At 42.8% G+C, this 25,559-nt stretch overlaps 1 protein-coding gene across 1 annotated transcript in view; it reads right to left on the reverse strand.

Moving 5' to 3' along the window:
• Positions 1-281: 281 nt before the first annotated feature.
• The window catches only part of LOC117677991 (hexokinase-1), a 64,664-nt gene continuing 39,386 nt past the window's right edge, over positions 282-25,559 (reverse strand). The window contains exons 8-18 of the mRNA XM_034438636.3: positions 25,121-25,276; positions 22,668-22,901; positions 19,391-19,695; positions 16,391-16,539; positions 16,169-16,288; positions 15,302-15,397; positions 11,622-11,721; positions 10,895-11,078; positions 7,692-7,847; positions 4,521-4,754; positions 282-2,863 (exon numbers count right to left, since the gene is read on the reverse strand). Coding sequence (XP_034294527.1) covers positions 2,719-2,863; positions 4,521-4,754; positions 7,692-7,847; positions 10,895-11,078; positions 11,622-11,721; positions 15,302-15,397; positions 16,169-16,288; positions 16,391-16,539; positions 19,391-19,695; positions 22,668-22,901; positions 25,121-25,276 — 1,879 coding nt within the window. The 3' untranslated portion in view covers positions 282-2,718. The remainder of the gene's footprint in view (positions 2,864-4,520; positions 4,755-7,691; positions 7,848-10,894; positions 11,079-11,621; positions 11,722-15,301; positions 15,398-16,168; positions 16,289-16,390; positions 16,540-19,390; positions 19,696-22,667; positions 22,902-25,120; positions 25,277-25,559) is intronic.

Genomic DNA, 25,559 nt, shown 5'->3' on the forward strand with positions numbered 1-25,559 from the left:
AATTCACTCTGGGATCCAGGACTTTCTCTGAAGATTAAGCCCTAGGGAGGTTTGCTGACTTAACAAAAACAATTCAGTTTTGCAACCTCATGTCCAGGATCTGAAATATATAGCAAGTTCTTCTAAACATCTTTATCGGAACTCAAAATTGGCTAGATGTGTGAATTCTTCAGGGAGCCTCTAGTTTAAAAATGTGGAGAAAAATTATTCCTCCTTGGTTTCTCTTGCATTTCTACAACATAAATTTCCTTTTTCAGAAAGAATCACCAGACACCAATAAACACACTTCAAAATAAAGTTTAATTATGTCACAAATATCCACTTTGCACTATGTAGTATCATCACTACTAGTAGGCAATATAAAAAGACTTTCCAGCATAGGAAAAACATGGGAATCATGCGATCGTTCGGGAAGACGTACGTACGCACGCACACACTGAAAGCTGCAAAATACTGGGCGAGACTCATTTTACCACAACATTCGATCACAATGCACCAAAATGTGTACTGAAAATGCTTATTAAGAGATAAGCAATCCGAATCTTGAGATTTAAAAGTAATCCACTAAGCTTGGTTTTATTTTCTTGTTGCGGTTTCTTGTTGCCAATGATGTGATCAATATAATTTCTTATTGGAATGGAGATAGCTGGAGAGCCTTTAAAAAGACCAGCTGATCCCTTTGCTACTTGGGGTAATTACTAACAAGAGAACAGAGTTCAGCCTCTATAATCATGCGCTGGTTTAAATTTCAAGTCTAGATCAAACTTGGATATCTTGTAACTTGGATATCCGTGGTTTGTTTGCACATTATCTTCTTTGGTGCTACCTGTAACAATATTTTTCAAGTATCTTGGTAAAGTGCACCATCAAATCCAACCACGGAATAAACCAGGCCTTAAAAGATAACGCTCCTAGAATTGTTAAAGGAGTACTAATTGCCCACATGCCTAACTATCTCCAAGTGTGCATTTTCAGAAGCAGAATTGGTGCAATTCAACTCCATAAAAATCGTTTCACTAGGAATTCTACTGTAATCACCATAGAAGGTAGAGTGTGTCACATTTTCCCCTCTGATTCTTTGGCTGTAGCAAAAGTCAAGACTATTTTAATGTTTTGTAATTGTGTAAACGCTGTCCTACAGAAGCATCCGGAGTAGGAAGCCATTCATACCTATTCAGTTTCCTGCAAATTTTAGAATTAATGTATCAGTCACCCTAGGTTGTAAGAGAAAATCAAAATGGTGGTCACGTCTGTAGTCCCTGGTATCTTCAGTCTAGAGCAGGGGTGTCAAACTCACATCGTCACAGCAGCGTCACATGACTTTTTCCGCTTTGCTAAACCGGGGGGCGGGGGGGCGGAGCCAGCACGTGACACATCTGGCCCGCAGGCCGCGAATTTGACACTCCTTGTCTAGAGGAATGCTTCTCAACCTGGCCAACTTTAAGGTGTGGGGACTTCAACTCCCAGAATTCCTCAGCCAACCAAGAGTTGAAGTCCCCACAACTTAAAGCTACTGAGGTTGAAAAATATTGCTCTACTCTAGAGGAAAGGCAGGAGTGGAAATGATAGCCAGCACTACACAATCAAAGTCCTACCTCAACATACAATATATGAAACAATAATGTGGCTACTGTTCTGCAGATGCCTATAGCTTTGGTTGTTTGATGTTGAATACCATAGCCTTACACTGATCTTGTTCTTCTGGCTGTTTATCTGTGATACGGATCCGACAGAAACTCAGGTCTCTGCCCCCCAACACCACATTATATTCTCCCGTGCAAGCTCTCAGGTTTCTCCCAGAATTCACGACCTTAGTAAATTGGAAATGGCTTTCAGCAGGACATAAACTAACAAGGGAATTCCAAACTCTTTTATTAAAGGATGGGAGAAACCTGGAAAAGGCAAAAATAATATAAAGGCAAAAAGTATTTCTCAAAACGAGAGATCTGGATCACCTTAGGGCATTTGATTTTATTAGCAAAGACTTGCCTTTTGAAATGGTACTTGGAATTTTGACATTGATTATCAAAGCCAAAAGAAATGGCAGTGATAATTGATAAGTGGGGAGAGATATTGATTGACTCGTTCATTGATCTGTGTATCCCTTGGTTCAGTGCAAACAAAAGAACATTCAGGTCGTTAAGGGAAGTCTAAGTCCAGAAGATTCAGGTGCTACCAGATTGCGGTGGAAACTTCAAGATGAAGGAATAAAACAATACTGGGTGAAAAGTTCAGATGGGAATTGCTAAGTTCCCTTTGCATAAGCATTTGCCTCATATTCAGCACTGTTGGTGGTATATTTATTTAATGTGGACATAGTAGCAGCTGCAAAGAATACACTTGACATTGTACCACCACCTTCTCTCTCGCTCACATCCATTTTTTGGCTGTAATTTTAGAACCTCAAAATCATAAATCAGTTTCTGACATTCGTTTAAATTATCCATATTTTTTTTTTCATGATCTACAGATGGGGAATGTACTAAATAGGGCAGAAAAAGACACATGCAGACAAAAGGACCCAAAGTGGAAGATATTATCAGCAACAGCATACTTAATCAGCATTCTATTTTTATTTTACTATTTTTTTTCTTCCTTAAACCCCAACTCTTCCACCACAAGCAGTGAATTCTGGGCTCTTCCCCGCCAGTTCAAGCTACAGAACCGCTGCTTGTCAAGAAAGTGCTTGGAAGCCATAAGCAGCCCAGGGAGCAGAGTTCAGTTGTGCTCAGCGTCGCGCAGTCGGCAGCCCACCGCGGTGATGAGGGCGGCTCCTTTGCCGCTGCCGTCCTCCGAAAGCAGGAATGTCACGTCGCATTTGGGCGCCAGGTCCTTTACCGTTTGGTGCATGACCTTTGAAAAGCTGCAGAAAGCAGAGAAGGGGTGAAAAGTCCTTCTACCCAACTGAAATTGGCAGCATCATCTAAATATGCTGGAATGGGATGGGTGGGCTTCACTTGACTTGCAGCCGGTGGCAGGAAGGTCAACATCTGCCTTCTGCCACCCATAGCCTCCCACCGACCAGTACACTCCCACAGAGAGGGGCTCCTCAGGGTGCCGTCGGTCAAACAATGTCCCCCCCCCAGGGGGACAGCCTTCTCTGGGGGGGCACCTACCCTCTGGAATGAGCTGCCCCTGGAGATACGGCGGATCCCGGATCTTCGCACCTTTCGCTGTTCCCTAAAGACGTTTTTATTCCAGCAAGCCAGGCTGGCCTAACTCTTTTAAATTGTTTTAATTCTTAAATTGGTAATTATCGGTCTTAATATAGGGGTGTTTTAATTGTGGGCCAAATTAATTTAATTAGATTTTAATACTGTTTTTAAATTTTGTATTTTCTTGTGTTTTATCTGTTGGCTGTTCACCGCCCCGAGTCCTTCGGGAGAAGGGCGGTATATAAATATAAACAAACAAATAAATAAATAAACAAACAAACATCTGCCCAATGGCAGGTGTGGTGCATGAGAATCCCTGCTGTTTCCAATCTGTGATGATGTCACTCATGTACAAAAGCAGCAAGGCAGCTATTCCTCCACCTTGCTGATTTCAGATCAACTGCTGGATGCCCAGGTAGGCGGTAATTTTAATTTTATTTGTTTATTTGTTTATTTCTACACCACCCATCTTACTGAAGAGACCCTTAGAAGAATAACCAAAATGTGGAAATGTTTTTCCTACATTAGGACTAAAACGTGATGGTTGTGCAAATGAATGGTCATGCATATTATATAGAATAATATCATATACATTTTATCTTCTCCAACCTGGTGTTTTCAAGATGTGTTGAGCCTGCTTTTCCTAGAGCTGCCAACCAACAATCTTGAAGATTAACAATCTGGTTAATACAGAAATGCCTGGCAGAAACTGTCCATGGAAAGCCAGAGGCACAGATTGGTATCTGCTCTACGTACATTCAAGGATGTGGATGGAATAGGCAGGCACTTATTTTCACTCACAGAGAAACAAGGAAAAGAAAATTCTGCCTCTGCCTACCAGAATCCATCGGTATCCATCTGGCTAGTGTCCTTGCAGCCAACAGCCAACAGCCTGGTCAGCATCAGCACGTTATCACAGCCTGATTTAGCATGAACAGCTGATTAGCGGTAGGATTTGCCTCCCGGAATACCGCCAATCAGCTGTTCCAGGCTGCGGGGATCGCCAGAGCCCATTGCCACCTCCGCGCATTGCATTTTCAGCCTCTGCATGCCCTGTTTTAGACCTGTTCCAAGCTGTGGGGAATGCCACAGCACATCGCCGCTGATTGTCACCTCCGCACATCAAGTTTTCGGCCTCCGCACACCCCATTTTTGGCCTCCACGCATCACATTTTCGGCTGGTTCCAGGCGGTGGGGAACCAGCCGAAAATGCAACGCGCGGAGGCCAAAAACGGCCAAAGGGTGGAGACTGACTGGTGGTAGTGGTGATAAAGGTACTTGGAGACCGAATGACAACATTTTCCACACGGACTGGGGAGGGGAAATGAGATTTAAACCATTCAGACAAACACACAAAATACTTACTGTGGATGAAGTTTGTATAGTGTGCCATCTACGCCCACGGTTATATCCAGATGCTCCAAGCCTCTGTTCTCCCTTATTTTATCTACAACAGCAGCCATTCCTGCGCCACACAGCTGAGCTGCCCTCCGCGACACAGCTCCACATACTGCCTTCACAATTATACTGTCATCGCAAGTGCTGTTCAGGCCAAGCTGCTGGAGGATGGTACGGACCTGAAGCAATGCTAACCTATCACTGTTGAGAAAGGGCACGAAGGGGGCAGAGTCAAGTACTTGGATAATTTTCCAAAGATAAGCATATCATTTGAGGCAAAACTGGCTTGGGGATCTCTGCCCACTTTCAATTATTAGGCAACACAGATTTGAAAGATTTCACGTATCTTTGCAGCAGTGGTGGGATTCAAACAATTTTTACTACCAATTCTGTGGGCATGGCTTGGTGAGCATGGCATGGTGGGCATGGCAGGGGAAGGATACTGTAAAATCTTCATTCCCTCCCCACTCCAGGGGAAGGTTACTGCAAAATCCCCATTTCCTCCCGATCAGCTGGGACTCGGGAGGCAGAGAATAGATGGGGGCAGGGTCAGTCAGAGTGGTATTTACCGGTGCTCCGAACTACTCAAAATTTCCACTACCGGTTCTCCAGAACTGGTCAGAACCTGCTGAAACCCACCTCTGCTTTGCAAGCAACCTGCAGACCCTACACACTATATATTCAACTAATGTAATAGTATGCGGAGATGACCTTGGGAGACAGGAGGGAGAACTGCAGACTGGACAAGCAAGGTGTAAAAGGTATCTCTGCCTACGGAAGGAGGGAGAGTGCAGGGTATGTTTTAGAAAGGCTCCTCCCTGGTTTTCTAAAGGAAAAGAGAAGCAAAATACTTTCAGTTTTGCAAAAAAACAAACAGAACTTGTGCTCCGAGTTGTGCTTCTGGTCCAGACTACCTCGCAGGGCTAACAGCTAAAGCCAATTTAGCCAAAACATAAATCAGAATTTATGCAATTCCACATAAGCAAGATGTTTTTATTTGAAATCTGGCTCTAATCGAATAGCAATAGCACTTAGACTTATATACCGCTTCATAGTGCTTCTTACAGCCCTCTCTAAGCGGTTTACAGAGTCAGCCTCTTGCCCCCAACTATCTGGGTCCTCATTTTACCCACCTCGGAAGGATGGAAGGCTGAGTCAATCTTGAGCTGGTGAGATTTGAACTGCTGAACTGCAGCTAGCAGTCAGCTGCAGTAGCCTGTAGTACTGCACTCTAACCACTGTGCCACCTCGGCTCTTAGCAATAGCCTCAGTAGTAGGCTATGAGGATGTTATCATTAGTGTGGTGTAAACGTTTTTGAGTCAGAACCTTTTAGAAAATGATCCACTCTCATGAACATCTGGATGACCATAATGGGACCATCACCACCTGCAAAACAATCTAACTAGCTTGGTCCAAAGATGGAATGGAATTGTTTCCGAGTTCCCCAGAACATTTTATTTCTGGAACACGAGATTTTACGAGTCTTATATGAACTGAAGTATATCCCTGATTTCAGTGGGAATATTGCAAGTATGATGAATTCTGAACCCAAGCCCACTTCTTTCAACTTTAGCTCTCATCTAATGTTCTTATAATGTTTCAAAATAAAGATTTTTTTTTTCAATAAACACCTTAGGCAAGGTAAAATTATAGTCTCCCACCATACATAAACATCCTTTAAGTGCACCCTTTCATTAGTAGCTCTCGCCTGATTTTTAAAAGGCCTTGTCACAGAAAACAGGTGAGAACTGCCCACTGTCCGAGAGAGAATCATTGAAGAATCAGATGCTCTGGAGATGGTCAGCATTACTCCTCAGTTTTTATATTAATATGTTCCTACATTATGTGACAGCATATTAAACAGCAGAGACATCACCCTGCCAACAAAAGTGTGTATAGTCAAGGCTATGGTTTTCCCAATTGCAACGTATGGCTGTGAAAGTTGGACCATAAGAAAGGCTGAACACCAGAGGATTGAGGCTTTTGAACTCTGGTGCTGGAGAAGATTCCTGCGAGTCCTTTGGACTGCAAGGCAATCAAACCGGTCAGTCCTAGAGGAGATCAACCCTGACTGCTCTTTAGAAGGCCAGATCCTGAAGATGAAACTCAAAATACTTTGGCCACCTAATGAGAAGGAAGTACTCACTGGAGAAGAGCCTAATGCTGGGAACGATTGAGGCCAAAAGAAGAAGGGGACGACAGAGAACGAGGTGGCTGGGTGGAGTCACTGAAGCAGTCGGCGTGAGCTTAAATGGTCTCTGGGGGATGATAGAGGACAGGAAGGCCTGGAGGAACATTGTCCATGGGGTCGCGATGGGTCGGACACGACTTCGCAACTAACAACAACAACATAATGTGATGCGGTGTGGTGTGGTGTGGAGATTAAGGCATCAGGCTAGAAACCAGGGGACTCTGAGTTCTAATCCTGCCTTAATAAAGTCAGCTAAGTGACCTTGGGACAATCACACTCTCTCAGCCTTAGGAAGGAGGCAATGCCACCAAAAATCCTTGCCAAGAAAACTGCAGGGACTGATCCAGAAAGTTACCAGGAATCAACGATGACTCGAAGGAACCTGCCAAAAAAAAGAAAACAACCCCATACTGCTACCAAACTGTTTTCTTTCTGGGCTTCTGCTGAAGCAAAATATGTTTGTTCTGATACCAGAACACTGGCATGGTGGAAACCTGTTACATATCATAGAAAGACACTCCAAGAAAGGAAGTGGATGGTTTCCTTCAAATCCAATTAACCCCCCGATGATTACATGGGACACGTCTTGCCTCTTACTTGTTTCTTGATTTCACACATTTAGGATCTTCCTGTGATTTCTTTCTAAGTACTAAGTAGCACTGATACTGGTTTTGCAGCTTTTGCAAAAATCAGTCAAAAAAATCAGCTAGATTAGAAGTGGGGAAGCGCAGCCCCTTTGTGACTTGTGGACTTCAACTCCCAGAATTCCTGAGCCAGCATGGAGGTTGAAGTCATGAAGGGCCATTGTTCCCCCACGTCTAAGCTAGATGGTGAGGACAAAGTATTGATGTGATTTGGGAAGAAAATGTTAAATGAGATACTTAAGTAACTGCTAATATATTGAGATAATAACAAGCTTCATTCCAGATATATTGTGCGCACTTACCTTTCAATTTGTGAAAGAAACTTGGTTTCAAAAATGCCCCTAGTTTTCAGTGTTTCTGAAATTTGACCTCTGAAGAGGAATCCTCTTTTTGTGAAGTCAATCAAAATGTTACGGACAATTTCCCCTAAATACATTCCGCTGATCATCTTCTCATACCTACGATCGTAGACAAAAATACCAGTTCAGAAACACTGTTAGCAAAAATGACAGAAATTACTGTATTTTTCGGACTATAAGACGCATCAGAGCAGGGTGGCTAAAAATCAATGGTTTTTTTAAAAAATCAAAAAAATCAGATTTTTTAAATTTAAATTGGATTTTTTTATTTAAATTGGACTTTTTTGATTTTTATCGAATTTATTTTAATAAAAAACTTTTGGGGTAAAAATCTATCATAAGATAGTTTTCTATTTAAGATACATAAATAATTTAGTTTATTCAGCATGAAATGGAGCTTAGTTATGTAGCATGAGGCTGTATATTCTGCAACACTGGGACTATCGGTGAGCCAACAGTGGGTCAAAGGAGTAACAGAGATGACAGTTGCTCTTTAAAAATTATGATTTAAATTGAGTTGATTTAAATCAAGCCTTTTTACTAGTGATTTAAATCATGATTTAAATTGTGATTTAAATCAACTCGATTTAAATCAAATCCACCCTGCATCAGAGTATATCAATGTATAAGATGCACCAACATTTCCACCCTCTTTTGGGGAGGGAGTGTGTCTTATATTCCGAAAAGTACGGTAAGTGTTTTTATAGACAACAAGATTTCTTTAGGGAAAAACTTATAAACTTTGGATGACTTAAGAAAAAAATGAGTCTTTCAGCTTGGAACTGAATGGCAACTGTCTGCCCTTAGAAAGAACAAGGAGATTTCCTGAAAAGGGGACACGCAAGTTTCATTCTCTTTTCTCGTAAGAATTTTATTTTTAAATCTACCGCAATTTTCACAAGCATATTGTGGGGGAGAATTTTTACACTGCTTCGTTTACATGAAGCAAAAAATGTAAAACCAATGCAGTCGGTAAACTGCTGGCAGTCCTCCAAGTTACGACCACAATCGAGCCCAAAATTTATGCTGCTCAGTAAAACATTTGTTAAGTGAGTTTTGCTCCATTTTACAACCTTTCTTGCCATAGTTGTTAAGTGAATCAGTGCAGTGGTTAAGTTAGTAATGTGGTTGTTAAGTGAATCTGAGTTCCCCATTGCCTTTGCTTCTCAGAAGGTTGCAAAAGGAGATCCATGACCCCAGGACACTGCAATCCTCATAAATTTGAGCCAATTGCCAAGCATCTGAATTTTGATCATGTGACCATAGGGATACTCCAACGGTCGTTAAGTGTGAAAAATGGTCCCAAATCACCTTTTTCAGTGCTGTTGCAACTTTGAAGGGTCACTAAACAATCTGTTGTAAGCCCTGATTCAGAAATCCGTGCGACTTGAGAAGCCACCCTAACCCTTGTGTCTTTTATATCTGCTAATGAATATGACAATCCTTCCACTCTGCAGATTTCCAATTCCCTCTGATTTTTCCTAAATGGGTAGTTCTCATTTAGCAACCACAAGAGGAGCCAGCAACTTGATCATTAAATGAAATGCTCTGTAAGGGAAACCACGACCATACTTCACAATATTACTTCAGCTTTCCTTTGCTTTACAGACCTGTCAATGTCCTAGGTGCAAGGATTACCGTATTTTTTCAGACTATAAGATGCACCTGACTATAAGACGCATCTAAATTTAGAAGAGGAAAACAATAAAAAATGGCTTTTGGCCTCTGTGCGCCCCATTTTTGGCCCTTTTTGGGGCTTTTTTCAGCCTGTTTTTTTTTTTAAAAAAAATGGGGCAAAAAAAGCCTTGAAAATAGGCTGAAAAAAGCCTCAAAAGTGGGCCAAAAAAGCCTCAAAAACGGGGCATGCTGAGGCCAAAAAAATGGCCGGTGGGTGAGCGAGGCTTCGGCAATATTCGGTTTATAAGACGCAGCAGACATTTTCACCTTCTTTTGGGAGACAAAAAAAGTGCGTCTTATAGTCCAAAAAATACAGTAGTTGCAAAATTACATTTTCAACACTGCCATAACTGCAAATGCTCACTAAATGACCAATGAATTGGCAGAGTACTGGCCAAAGGGAGGAAAGAGAAAAAGCATGCTTTTATCCTGGAAAAAAAAAAAAGGGGGGGGGGAGATGATAGCAATTTGTTCTTTCTATTCTTCCATGTTGATCAGGAATCAAAACCTGTTATTTCCCAAACCAACAGCTGTTATTTCTCATTCCACCATAAAGTTTCCTGAGCATGCTCAGAGACTACATTGCTGACTTTGGAAAGTCCTAGCCCGTTTCAATTTAAGTATGTGTTGTGGTCCACCAGCAGCCTGCGGAGCTGGCAGTGGAGTCGGACAGTGAGGAGTCTGGGGAAGCCCCGGACAAGGGCTCTGCGTTGGAGGGAGAGATGGGACCAGGGCCATCTGGGAGTGATGCACGGACTCCGGAGCCTCCAGAGTCAGACAGCAGAGAGGCAGAGGAACAGGAGGAGCATGTGCAGAGCTGCCAGAAGGCAAGAGCAGCTAAAGCAAAAAGGACGACTCAGGAGTAAGGCCAGGAGATGATTGTCCCCTCCCATAAGGCTTAAAAGAGCAGCAAAAGCTCTTGGGCTCTTTGTAGAAAAGCAACGTTGCTAAATCTGTTTCCAGTCGGCGTCTCTTGTTTCTGAACTTCGTGAGGCTTTGCCAAGAAAGACCTTTGGCAGGGTGCCAAAGAAGATAAAGGTTTGTGATAAGCCCAAAGGACTTCTTCTGAAAGACTTGGTTTGAAATTAATTTGGACTAAGCTGGGAATGAAGTAATTCTCAGCTGTTATAATTAAATAGGATTGTTTGGGACTAATTGTGTCTTGTAATGACTAAGTGAGCCTAGGTCACAACAGTATGGTTGTTACCCATCTTTCATGGTGGCAGATAAAAATATTTCTGACTTCACGCTAGATTTTTGGGTGATGTTCTTGATGTTATCATCAGGATCTTGTAAAAGAAACCACAGTAGTTTTGCTGACACACACATCTGCATTCTGACTGTAAGCGCTCAGTCTCTGGCTGACTTGTACACCCTTCTGTTCTCCAACAGTACGGCACACAACTTGGGATAACCACCTTCGCCGCAAAAGAAAGCCACACGACTTCACATTTCTCATCAGGACCTACCTTTGCTTGCCGCTATTTAACGAAAACTCATCCACAGCTTTGTCATAGATCGTCCTGATGTCATCTAAGCATCCGTTGTCCCCAAAGGCACCCCATTCCATGTTTACACACATCCTGCCTTGGTCTCCTTCCACCATTTCAATATTTCTGGCTTCCTCCATGTAGCAGGCATTGCTCCCGGTTCCTGGAATTTGGAAATAAAAAGGCTCACAACCAGAGTTTTTTCTTATCGTCCAAGAGCAGGGACATGCGGCTTTCTTAACTTGAAGGCTGTCAAAAATGTCATGGACATCCCAAAGGGGGCAGAGACCCCAGAGACAAAAAAACACGTATCTTGTGGTCATGATACAAACCCAGAGGTGGAGATAAAAATACCTTCCACTCAAACTGAATTCTAGAATTTTGTTTATTCCCTAAATAATACTTGTCAAAAAGCTTCTCCCCAGCATAGCTGAATGTTGTTCTTGTCGAGATCTACTCTTATCTACCTTCTGAAATCACATATGGGGGGAAAATCCCACTCCCCAGGGGAACTGATACTAAGGACTGGAAATACAACTGTTTCTAGAAAAGCTTCTGGTTTGACAAATGTAAACGTCAAGTCAGTTAGAATATAAAGTAGAATTATTAAAATAAAAAGGAAGTTTTTGGCATGGTTGAAAACAGGGCCTGTTGTATAAATACCATTACGTTCCTCAGCAACATTTAAAGCAAGTCTCAGACATACCCACGATGAGTCCTATTTCACAATTCGGATCTTCATAGGCACAAGTCATCATAGTTCCAACAGTATCATTCACGACAGCCACAACATCCAGTTCAAATTCCTTGAAAGAGACAAAAAAAAAAGGAGCCTGAGTGGCGTAGGAGGCTAATGCCTCCTAAGGCAGCATTTAACATCCAGCTGCCTGCAATTACTGCGAGTTCAATTCTCACCAGGCTCAAGGTCGACTCAGCCTTCCATCCTTTCTAAGGTAGGTAAATTGAGGACCCAGTTTGTGGGGGCAATAAGCTGACTTTGTATAAATATACAAAAGGATGAAGGCTATTGCTTAACGCATTGTAAGCCGCCCTGAGTCTCCGGAGAAGGGCGGCATATAAATCAAATTTAAAATAAAAAATGGTTACACCATTATTTTATTTGCAAAAAAAAAAGGAGAGAGTCAACCCAGCATTTATTATCTGTTCTCTGCTTTTTTGCCAATATCCTAATGATCATGAAAAGAGGATTTTCTTTTAATTGGTAGAAATGAAACATTCTTGATACTTTCAAAGGTGCTTTTTCAGGAGGCAACTGGACTTCCTTGTTTTTTCTTTTGAAGACGTTTCGCTGCACCTTTGGGACAACTATGACTTGGATGACTGAGAATCTCTACAGACTTTCAGATTCTTGATACTACTTACAAATTACAGCCACATATCAACCCAGCACCTTCCTCTACAACCTGAGAATGCTAGGCTGAGGAAATGTCATAGAAATGTTAACTGCAAGCTGACTTGAAGGGTCTGGAAAAAACTAGGCCTGTCTTCTGGTAGCAGCCTAGAATAAAACAGATAATCTTAAGGGAATAAAAGCTGAGTTCATATTACAAAGGTTTATTTAGGAGTTAGTAACAGCAGAAGACTTCCAGCAGGGTATCGTTTTAACTAAGAAACCTGCTTTTTGGCTGTTTTTTGGGCCATTTTCCAGCGCTCCGGCACTTGTGAAGACCAGCTGGCCCGCGCGCATCTGAAACCAGAGAGCAGGTGACGGCGGCGCACGTGCCCCCAGAGAGGTCTCTGCGTGCCACCTCCGGCACGCGTGTCATAGGTTCATCATCACAGTTATATGGGATTGAAGAGCTTTGGTGGTGCAGCAGACTAAAGTGCTGTTAAGTAGCACCAGCTGCCTGCAATTACTGCAAGTTCAAATCTCACCAGGCTCAAGGTTGACTCAACCTTCCATCCTTTCGAGGTAGGTAAAATGAGGACCCGGATTGTGGGGGTAATAAGCTGACTTTGTATAAAAAAGAACACCGCTTGGGGGGGCCGAAAGCCCTACTAAGCAAGTATATACAAAAGTATGAAGGCTATTGCTTAACACATTGTAAGCCACCCTGAGTCTCTGGAGAAGGGCAACATATAAATCAAACCAATAAATTAATTAATTAATTAATTAATCCTAATTCTTGTTCATTTTAATTTAAGCTTAAAATGAATCTCTAAGGCAATCTAGAGTCCTCCAGATATTTTAGGACTACAATTCCCAGCATTTGTAGTCAACAGGGACAATACAAAGTTTAGATCCAACTAGTTGGAAGGCATCAGTTTAGAAAAGATTAGTCTATATGGCGATTTATATTGCAAATTTATGGTCCTTTCATGGCTCTATTAGCAAAGGGAAGAAATGTATACACCAACTATGAAAATAAATAAATAAAAGTAGTTAGCTGAGGCTGTTTAACAATTCCAAAAAATGAAAAAATTAAGTATTAAAAAATATAGTTTCTCCCTTCTTCCAGAACACTTTCCTGATACTTTCCAATAGTAAGAAGAATGGGTGAAAATACAGACTTAAATGCATGAACCTTGTGGTAATCCTTTTTTGTCTCCCAATCCTTCATGCTACTGCATGACTAACAGGGAGCTGCAAAACCTGCCCTTCCAGAATGTTCTGTATCTCCTCTGGACATTCTGTCCTAGCCATTCCATACTGGCTCAGGATGGCCTGGTCAGTCAGGTCTGAAATATTCCATAGTTCTCCAAATTAACAGTCTGCTCCTAGAGCAGTTAATGCTATCTATGCCTACTAAGAGTTAGTCTCATTGCTATGCTCCCAACTTACCTATGTTTTAGGGTACTGCTTTTTTTGGTGCCTTAAGAGTCATTGTTGACTCCTGGTAACTAACTACCTGGACAAATTCCTGAAAATTTCAGCTTGGTCTAGTTGTTAAGGCACCAGGCTAGAAAGCAGGAAATCACAAGTTCAAGTCTTGCCCTTGGTCATGAAAGCCAACAGGGTGATTTTGAGCCAGTCTATCTCTCTTAGCTCAACCCACCTCACAGGGTTATTGTTATAGGGAAAAAAGGAAGAGGAAGGTGTGTTGGACATGTTTCCTGCTTTGAGTCACTTGTATGAAGAACGGTTGCAGGAACTGGGTATGTCTAGACTGATGAAAAGAAGGACTAGGGGAAACATGATAGCAGTGTTCCAATATCTCAGGGGTTGCAACAAAGAAGAGGGAGTCAAGCTATTCTCCAAAGCACCTGAGGGCAGGACAAGAAGCAATGGGTGGAATCTAATCAAGGAGAGAAGCAACTTAGAACTAAGGAGAAATTTCCTGACAGTTAGAACAATTAATCAGTGGAACTACTTGCCTCCAGAGGTTGTAGATGCTCCAACACTGGAAGTTTTTAAGAAGATGTTGGATAACCATTTGACTGAAGTGGTGTAGGGTTTCCTGCCTAACCAGGGGGTTGGACTAGAAGACCTCCAAGGCCCCTTCCAACTCTGTAATTCTATTCTAATAATAAAGGTGGGATATGAATGAACAGAACAAACGAATAAATGAGTGAACAAATGAATGAATGATTTCAGAAGTGGTTTGAAATTGCCTTCTACTTAGGGCGAGTGATTGTTCCATGAGCATAAGGTGGGACTAGAACTCAGTTTCCTGGCTGGGAGCCTTAATCACTACACTACACTCTGCTATAATCTGATTCAAATTAGGATAGATCTTAATATTGGGGTCTCTAATAGAAAAAAGCCAATCTTCAGGAATGGAATGAGGAATTCAATCCATTATTTCCTGGGGCATCGGGATTGTACGTGTCAAAAAAAAAAAAGCAAGATGGAAGCCATGATCATGCAATTGAAGCTTTCCCCCCTTTATAAATGTTTTGTACATTCAACACATGTACAGAGACAAAGCTTCAACCACTTCCTTATGACCTACATCTAGCTTTTACCATTTAATATTCCCTCAATGAACACTTCTGGTTATACTCTTTTGACAGATTTTACCAAAAAGCAACATATTCTAAAATGTTAGCAATAATGGTTCAATAGGAAGCTCATTTACATAATTTTTGGGTACACCAGGTATGTATTAAATCACCATCAAAGGCCAATTTCACCAGCATATTTTATTTTTTTTGCATATCCTTCACTTTATAACCATGTTTCTCTGAAAATAAGACCCTGTCTTATATTTCTTTGAACCCTGAAATAAGCGGTTGGCCTTATTGCCATGCGCTCAAAAGCTCGATTGGGCTTATTATCAGGGGATGTCTTATTTTGGGGAAAACAGGGTATGTACTATATTTTAAACAATGTAGGGGATACATCGGTGATTCAACCAACAATATATTAATTTTTAAATTATCACAATCCTTCAATCTTGAACCAAAAACAGATATATAACTCACCTCTCTTCTTTTAATTCCATCTCTTAGCAAATTAACAACATCCTCTCCTTCACAGTCAGTAGCCTTAAAACCCTTGGTCCAAGTCAAAAGGATACCCTGAAAAACGAAATAAAGAAATAAAGTTCACGCCTGACATGTGTTATTAGAACAAATCAGAAATAGCCACCAGAAGCAATACTGGACCTAAACAACTAATGAACACATACGACAGCCATTTATTATTGCATGCCCAATAATAATTTTGGGATTACAACTCCCAAAATTTCTTTGGCCCCGCAGTTCCAATTGGTTTAGTTGCCATTTGATTGGAGAAAGATGGCGTTAAGAAGACTGTCCATGACATCTATGCCACACCTGTGGAATGTTAGACTAAGCTACCGTATTTTTTGGACTATAAGACGCACCTAAATTTAGAAGAGGAAAACAACAAAAAAACATTTTTGGCTACCTTTCTTCGGCCCTTTTCCAGTCTTTTTTCAGCGGCTTTTTGGTCCATTTTTTCAGCCTGTTTTGGGGGCTTTTTTCTGCCCATTTTCGAGGTTTTTTGCAGCCCATTTTGGGGGCTTTTGTGGCCCGGTTTTGAGGCTTTTTGGACCCATTTTCTAGGCTTTTTTGGCCCATTTCCCCCAAAAAAACAGGCAGAAAAAAGCCTCGAAAACGGGCAGAAAAAAGCCTCAAAAACAGGCTGAAAAAAGCCCTGAAAATGGGCCAAAAAAGCCCCCAAAACAGACCCAAAAAAGCCTCTAAAAAGGCAGAAAAAAGCCTTGAAAATGGGCTAAAAAAAGACCAAAAAAAGGCCCGAAAACAGAGCGTGCGGAGGCCAAAAATATGAAAACTTTACGTTTGTAAACAACAAGAGTCACTTACACAATCTAGGCTGGTCTGTTTGCAGGGAAAAGAAAACGTAAAGCCCAGAGGGAGGCGAGCTCCTTTTATTCCCATGTAATCCAAGAAATCCGAAATGCAGGTGACAATGTGATCGAACAGCTAAAAAGAGAAGGAAATTCCTATCATGAGATATAGGTTCTTGTTTTCAAAATCGCATTTAACAAATAATAATATTACTTATTTTCTTCGTGTAAGGCTCACCTCTTCTCCCGTCCCCTGCATAACCTCTACAGGGATTGAATATATTTTATTGTGCATTTCCACCATCCTTCTTTTACCACTTCGGATCTTCACCAGCAAAACACGGAAATTTGTCCCACCGAGATCCAGAGCTAGGAAGTCCCCATTCTCTGCAAACAAAGGAGTTTTAAATATTAGGAATAAAGACATTAAATTCTGTTGGAGATGGTGATGCGGTCTGCTGGTAAGTATCTCATAGACATCAGGATGGCCACTGGAGGAGGAAAATACTGCATTTCACTTGCCTTTCCCTGTACAAGTCTTCTCAAGAATAGACACTGGACTATCAATTAATATTATTAATACAGCTAATTAATATAACAGAATAACAGAGTTGGAATGGACCTTGGAGGTCTTCTAGTCCAACCCACTGCTTGAGTAGGAGACCTTATGCCAGTGATGGCTAACCTTTTTGCTGCCACGTGCTAAAAGCGGGGGGAGTGCGGGGGGGTTCACGCATGCGTGTGCCCACACCTATAATTCAATGCCCCCCGCGCATGTATCCACAACCCCCGCTTTTGGCAGGTGATGGCACAGTGGGCCCAGTAGGCCCATTTTTCACCTTCTCCAGGCTCCAGAGGCTTTCTAGGAACCTGGAGAGGGCAAAAACGGCCTTCCCCATCCCCCCGGAGACCCTCCGGAGGCCAGAAACAGCCCGTTTCCCGACTTCCGGTGGGCCCGGAAGGCCCGAAAATCAGCTGGCCGGCACGCACATACTGGCTGGAGCTGAGCTAGGGCAACGCTTGTGTGCCCACAGATATCGCTCCGTGTGCCACCTGTGGCACGCGTGCCATAGGTTCGCCATCACGGCCCTATGCCATTTCAGACAAGTGGCTGTCAAGTCATTTCTTTAAAATCTCCAGTGATGGAGCATCTACAACTTCTGAAGGCAAATTGTTTGACTGGTTTATTGTTCTCACTGTTGGGAAATTTCTCCTTAGTTCTAGGTAGCTTCTCTCCTTGATTAGTTTTCACCCATTGCTTCCTGTCCTACCCTCAAGTACTTTGGAAAATAGGCTGACCCCTCTTCTTTGTGGCAGCCCCTCAAATATTGAAACACTGCTATCATGTCACCCCTAGTCCTTTTCACTAGACTAAACTATATATACTATATAGAGCCATTTTGAAAAAGTTTATTGAAATAACAAAATCAAACATGTATCTTCCCAATTGGTTAATTGGCCTAAAATGTATTGAAAATGCAGGACGTTGAGGCATATAGTATTTTAATATTAACGTCTTACACCAGTGGTGAAATCCAATTTTTTTTTTACTACCAGTTCTGTGGGCGTGGCTTGGTGGGCGTGGTGTGGCTTGGTGGGTGAGGCAGGGGAAGGATATTGCAAAATCCACATTCCCTCCCTACTCCTGGGGAAAGGATATTGCAAAGTCTCCATTCCCACCTCACTCTGGGGCCAGCCAGAGGTGGTATTTGCAGGTTCTCCAAACTGCTCAAAATTTCCACTACCAGAACCTTTCAGAACCTGCTGGATTTCACCCATCTCACACCAACAAAATTTGGATTGCTGAACAATGCTGAATATGACTGAGGTGCATCAGATAAGGTTTGCCACTAGATGGCACTGCAGGTCTATTACAATTGAAAGGGGTATAGAATAGAATACAGAATAACAGAGAAGGGACTTTAGAGGTCTTCTAGTCCAATCTCTTACTCAGGCAGGAGACCCTATACCCATGGTGGCGAACCAAACGCACGTGTGCCACAGGTGGCATGCAGCGCCCTCTCTGTGGGCACGCAAGCCATCGCCCCAATTCAGCTGCCGTGCATGCAAGCGCGCCTCCTGCAAGCCAGTTGGTTGTCGGGCCTCTGCCACGCATGCACAGGGGCGGGGCATGTGCATTGGGGCGTGCACAGGGGTTGCGCTGAGGCCGCGTGTGCACTGCATGTTGGGGGTTCGGGCGCGCGCTCTGTGCATTCGCACGCACGCACGCTTAGGGCACTCGGTCCGGAAAAAGTTAGCCATCACTGCCTTATACCATTCCGGCCAAATGGCTGTCCAGTCTCTTCTTATAAACCTCCAGTGATGGAGCACTCATAACCTCTGGGGGGTAAGCCATTCCACTGATTATCCCAGAATTCCCCAGCTAGCCAGCATGCATATTGAAGTATGTGTATCAATATCTCAGGAAAATTACAGAATTTGTGGATTGACAACCAATAGATCTTTGATTGGTGGGTTCTAGCCTTATTTCTTCTTCTTCTTCTTTTAATCTTCATTCTATATCAATCTGGGGCTCTTTTTATTTTTTGATTTCCATACCCGTAATTCCAGACCATATGTTGTGGCCCCGCCCTCTGAGCCTATCCCATCGGAGGAAGAAAGCTCCGAGCATGAGGAAGAGGAGTCAGCCAGGCCTCCCTCTCCAGGCCCCTCCCCTCTGGCACTGTCTCAGGTGCCGGCCGAGGGAGAGGAGATTAGCAGGGAGACAGGTGTCTCGGATGAGAGTGAAGGAGAGACATCATTCCTGGACGCACGCCTCCGAAGGCGTGATAAACGATTGCAGCAGCTCAGGAGGCGTGCTAGGGATTAGAACTGAGTCACTGGACCACACCCCCGAGACTATATAATAGAGGGTGGTGGCCAGTGATCCCTGTGACAAACAAAAATAAACCTTGGATAGTCACTAAAGCCTCGTCCGAAACTGCTGAGAGGAATATTTATTTTTGTTGGACTCTTGTACGCTGAGTATATTATCTTTCTGTTTCTGTGGAAATAAAGCACTTGGCAGACGGTGTGTATATCGCTGCCAAGTTGGAGATAGAGACCTGGGTGCGTGCCAAGTGCTCCCTTAACCCTCGGCTGGCTGTGTTTGTGTGTGTGTGTGTGGACGGGGACAGATCACCATGGTCATATACTTGGGGTTTATGGAGGCTGTATTCTGACATATCTAATGGGCAGCAGATCAACCGTCTCCCCCTAAAGGTCATGAGAGAGCTACCTGTCCCATCAGGGGTGCTGCGGACAAAGGTGGGCAGCATCTTGACCTTGGCATGGTCATGTGACTTCCTCTTGAGGCCGGCCTCTATCTCGATCCTCATCCGCTTCTTCACCTGAAGCAGCTGTTCGTTGGTGAGCTTGAATTCTGCCAGGGTCTCTGCAATCAACCGGTGCTGCTCCGACAGCCGATAAGCTACTGCGGTCACGAAGGCCGCCCCCTTCCCGCTGCCACTCTCAGAGAGCAAGAAACGCACATCGGAATCAGGCACTAAGCGCCGTATCGTTTTGTGCAAGCGCCTGGAGTATCTAAAGAACAAAAAGGGGAAAAACGAGGGTTACATTCATCTTTCGTTTAATGCACAACACAACCGCTGTCAGGGTTCCCACGGATGCCCTAATTAAAGCATGATTCTGGAGCCAAGCTTCAAAAGAAATCCAGTTATTTATTAGGAGCTTCATGTCAGTAGGTTCCCAAGTGAAGCCAGCTCTCCCCCCCCCCCGCTCCCCCCAGGGTGTGTCATCAATCACATTTGCCAATGCAGCAATTTCACAGGTTGAGAGGACATTCCCCTCCGGGCTGCTGTGGGTAACCCTGGGATACAGCCTTGAGAGAGATAAGTCTGGAATATGCATCTGTCTTTGGCTGCCGTGCCATCCCCACTGGCCTATGGCAACTCAAGAGCAAACCAGGGATGCTTTGTGAATTGACAACCACATTCATAGCTCACAGCTGAAGTCTGGCTCACCTTGTGCCTGTGCCATCTTCAGCAATACTCCCATCATGCTAACCAGCATCTCTCCTCATACAAAGGCATGAAAGCAATTCATATGGTATCTAGGAGTAACTAAGCCAGTTTGGTGTAGTGGTTAAGGAATTCTAGGAGTTGAAGTCCACAAGTCTTAACGTTGCCAAGGTTGGAGACCCCTGCTTTAGGGCATAATCTACATTACTGGTCGTCATCTGCAAAGCCCTACATGGAACGGGTCCAGATTATTTGAGGAACTGCCTACGTACCATTGTTTATGCCCAGCAAATACAAGCCAGCAGAGTTGGCATGCTCTGGATGCCTTTGATAAAACAGGACCATCTACTGGAAGCATACCTTCTCTGTTGCACAGTGCCTGCCCTTTGGAATCAAGGGCCTCTTAATATCCATAGGACTCCTACTCCGTTGGCGTTCCATAACGCCTTGAAAACCTGGAGGTCTTCCGGGCCTTGACTTAAGATGGTTGGAGCCCCCTGCTGAATGCCTTTTGGTCTATGTTTTTATGTAGATTAGGGGTGTCAAACTCAAGGCCTGGGATCCAAATCCGGTTCACGGGGTGCTTAGATCTGGCCCACAGGGCCGCCCTGGAAACAGCAAAGGACCAACCCATGGTGCCTCTGCCAGCGAAAACAGAGCTCAGGAGGGCTGCAGGCGGCCCTCCTGAGCTCTGTTTACACTGGCAGAGGGTTGCAGGAAGCCACCGCAGCCGAAAATGGAGCTCAGGCACCCGTTTTCATTGGCAGAGCGCTCGGGCCACAGGTGCCACTGACACGATTGACGCTGAGGTGGCCACACCCACACTGGCCCCCCCTTGAGGTCAAACACAACCCTGATGCGGCCCTCAATGAAATCAAGTTTGACCTCCCTGATGTAGACCAACCAGATCGCATCTTCTTATCTTTTTTTTGTGATTTTATTGTTTATTTTATTGTGTGTTAACCAAATCAGTTTGGAGTTGATTGGGTGTCTAAATAGAATTGATGGATGGGAGGGAGGGAGAGTGGACATATAGACAGACCACACTGTCTTCTTCCAGGGTATTTTTCAGTCCCTTAAGGTTTCTTAGAACCCTAGGATTTCCTGAACATCTCCCATACAATTATTAATTAGATCCTGAATAGATAAAGAGGGGAGAAAGCATGGGAAGCCACTAGAGGCGGTATTCAGCCGGTTTGGACCGGTTCAGGTGAACCGGTAGTGATGACCTGCAGGTGGCCGCCTACCCACCAAGGCACAATCCCGTCCTATATTGCTGTGTTTTTGACGCTGCACCATGTGTGGATGGCGCATGAGAGCGAATTGCCATGTTTTGTGATGCCGCAAGCATGTGCGCGCTCACATTTCCGGTGCTGGGCGAACCAGTTGCTGCAGTATGTGAATCCCACCTCTGGAAGCCACCTTCCCCATTCCTTCATGCATGTGCTGCAGTATGTGAATCCCACCTCTGGAAGCCACCTTCCCCATTCCTTCATGCATGTGCACCCATGGAATAATATCAGGCACAAAGAATCAGGATCATTCATAAAGCTGCAGCATAGACGATTTGTGCAAACTAAGACACAAAAAAATCTGATCAACTAACAGACAGCACTAAATAAGTACTAGATAAGAATCAACAGAATTCAAAGGGGGCTGCACTTGGATCTCTTGTTTTTTTCTGAAGCTCTGTTTGGAAGCTTTTTTTCTGAAGCTTCTTTCAGAGGCTTTTATTCTGAAGGACTATCTGTACTTTGTTCAATCTCTTTTCTTTGGTATTGGTATATAGATTAAATTCTTCCGATCTGTTGGTTATTGTGTCATTCTTCAGATTTGTTAGCATAGTTTGATAAGAATCTTTACTGATTCTTCTTTTGTTGCTTGCCATATTATTTTAGATAAAAGCCTTTCAGAGGCTTTTTTTCTGAAGCTCTGTTTAGAGGCTTTTTTTCTGAAGCTTCGTTTCAGAGGCTTTTTTTCTGAAGCTTCTTTCAGCCTCTGAAATCTCTGTTTGCGAGGCTGCATTCGGAATATAAAACACACCCAGATTTTCACCCTCTTTTTTGGGGGGGGGGAAGGTGCATCTTATACTCCGAAAAATACGGTAACTTCGTCACCCAGTTCTGTCTGCTTTTCTCCTACAAATACTCAGCGAAATACAATAGAAGCTACAGAGCTCTGCATATTACAGAGATGCTTAAGGGCCTAGGTGGCAACCAGTTTACAAATATTGTAAAAGTAGCTATCCCTATTAGGATATGGAGCGTCCTCATACATACAGTATACTGTTTATTTATTTATCAAATTGATATAGCTGCCATCTCATCAAAAAAAAAAGACTATTTTAACTATTTTTCAGATTCTAGCCTGCATTATTAACCGTCCACGTTTCTCTCTATGAAGAATTCTGTTTATTTAGCTCAAGTTCAGAGTGCGTATCAGATGCCAGCATGATGTGCTGCGTAGCTGACCTTTGCTAGAGATGGCTCTTAACAGGTGCCAAGATATAATTATGGAAACTGCACAAGATCTTACTGTGGATGCATCTTGTAAAGGGATCCGTCCACCCCCACTGTGGTGCGCAGCCGGCCAACTCCTTTATTGTCCCGCAGCTGATTCAGGATAGCACCAAGAGTACTTGCCACCAGGTTCGCAGAGCGGAATGACACAATGGTGCACACGTGCTGGACAGCGATGCAGTCTTCATGGGAAGGCTCAACCCCAAGACGTGTCAGTATGTCTTTGGCTTTATGCAAACCTTCCTTGCTCCTAAAACCAGAAGCGAACACAATACAAGGTTCTAAAATTCATTAATTTAAAAACATGACAATCTGACAGCAAGTTACTCATTTCAAGTTGCAGGAGATGTTGGAAGAATCTGAGAATGGGTTATAATAATAATCTCTCCCAGAAGGCGTCATGAGAATTTCATGAGGGTTCGAGAGAGAGATGGGAAGCCTTGATGGACACAACTGGACATTATGTCCGATAAAACACAATGAAAGCTGCACTGGCTCCCGGTGGTCTTCCGGGTGTGCTTCAAGGTTTTGGTTACCACCTTTAGAGTGCTCCATGGCTTAGGACCTGGTTATTTAAGGGACCGCCTACTACCACAAACAGCCTCCCACCAGCCAGTACACTCTCATAGAGAGGGGCTCCTCCGGGTGCCGACAGCCAAGCAGTGTCGACTGGTGGCCCCCAGGGGGAGAGCCTTCTCTGTGGGGGCACCCACTATCTGGAACAAGCTCCCCCCGGAGATACGGAGGATCCCGGATCTGCGCACTTTCCGCCGTGCTCTTAAGACCCTCCAATTCCAGCAAGCCGGCCTGGCCTAATTTTCTCCCCTTTCTTTTAAATTTTTAAATTGAAATTTTAATTTGTTTTAAATTATTGGGATTTTTAATTGTCTTGGGCTAAATTATTTAATTTGGTTTTAATTATGTTTCTAACTTTTGTATTTATGTATTTTATTCTGTGCCTGTTCACCGCCCTGAGTCCTTCGGGAGTAGGGCGGTATATAAATTTAATAAAACAAACGAACAAAACAAAACAAAACAATGACATTCTTCTCAAAGGGTGTTCAGTTCTGCAATGTTGTAATGAATTTGGAAAGAGGTCATTGATTTTAAAACCATTATGCAACAATCAATTAGGAACATTATTTGTGATGTCTTTCCTTTAAATAAGCTACCCAGACAGGAAAAAACTTTTTAAAAAATCAAATGCTGAGGCATACATTGAAATTTATTTCTTCCTTGCTGCAGTGATATATTGCACTATTTTGCTATTAATGGTGTTTGTATCAATGCTTATTATTATTTTCTTCAATCCAGACATGTGTCCTCCCCTCCCAAAACCCTATGACACAATGTTTGTGTTTGTGCAAAAAACATAGGGATATGGATGGGTGGGTGGGTGGATGGGGGGACGTAACAATATGAATTAAAAGATGTTACAGTGCCCAAACTGTCGTGGAAGCAAACAGTTTTAAACTTAACAAGAAGAAAATATTTCCATAAATGCAAACTCAATGCTTCAATCTGTGGCCTGCTCCTGAAGTTGTTGGCAAACAAAATACAACTACTGAGCCATATCTGGGCTTCTAATAATTGGAATATGGCCTACAAATATGATCAACCCTTCAGAATTCTAATTATTAGAACAACAGGTCTAATTCTCAAGGCTGCTGAGATGCATTCAAAAGGTAAAGTCAAAAGCAGATTCAGATACAGACTTCAGACATATACATCAGTGATGTTTAACAATATGCAGTCTGAAAACAATGGCAACTATTCCAGAAAAAAATACAGAATAAATGAAATATTCACAATTTCTGTAATTTAGAATCTTGCAGATTCATTAAAATTGTTGGCCATCTTCAACCCGATTCATCTTGAATGATCTCTGAATGCTGCAAAATTAACACTGGCTAATACTATAATTTAATTTTTTTAAAACATGGATTAAATGCAAGTTTGGTTGTACTTCAACGGACTAATGAAATGAATGACATTAAAGTGAATCGTGACTAATATTATCTCGTTTATTTCAATGGATTCACTGTACTTACAACTAAGCACAAATCTATAGCACTATTAAGTTAGCCAATAATTATTCTTAAAACCCACTGATGGATTAAATCCATTTCAAAACCTAGAGTTTTGAATTTAAGTGTAGAACCTTATGATTCTTGATGAATGTATCTTGTCTTTTTATGTACACTGAGAGCATATGCACTGAAGACAAATTCCTTGTGTGTCCAATCACACTTGGCCAATAAAGAATTCTATTCTGTTCTGTTGTTCTGTTCTGTTCTGTTCTGTTCTGTTCTGCTCTGCTCTGCTCTGCTCTGCTCTGCTCTGCTCTGCTCTGCTCTGCTCTGCTCTGCAATGCTATTCTATTCTATTCTATTCTATTCTATTCTATTCTATTCTATTCTATTCTATTCTATTCTATTCTATTCTATAGGAAGCTTCTAAAGCACTTACTTCTCTATGGCAGAAACATCCTTAGTTTCCAATTTCCCTTTGGTCAAAAGCTCAGGAGTGATTCGCCCCTCAAAAAGGAGACCTTCTTTGGCCATTTTGACAAGGATAAGCCTGACAAGTTCACCCATGTACATTCCGCTGACCATCTTCTCAAATCTGAAAAGAGATTTCACACACACACAAAAAATCAGTCATTCAAACTAATACTCAAAAGAGCATCCTACTCAGAATATATAAGGTTGCAGTTTTATGTTTAAAATCTATGTATCCATGTAAAAAGTTCCATATTTGGGGGGGGGGTTGCAAATTACAGTCACATGACCACAGGACACTGCAAACAGCTGTAAATGCAGGTCAGTCACCAAGTACCCAAACTACAGTCATACGACTCCAAAGGGCAGGAGGTGCCAGCTATCAAAACTAGATTGTAAGTAACTTT

Source organism: Pantherophis guttatus, chromosome 6 (genome assembly GCF_059756535.1).
Source record: "Pantherophis guttatus breed Tessera chromosome 6, ASM5975653v1, whole genome shotgun sequence".
NCBI classification, from domain to species: domain Eukaryota; kingdom Metazoa; phylum Chordata; class Lepidosauria; order Squamata; family Colubridae; genus Pantherophis; species Pantherophis guttatus.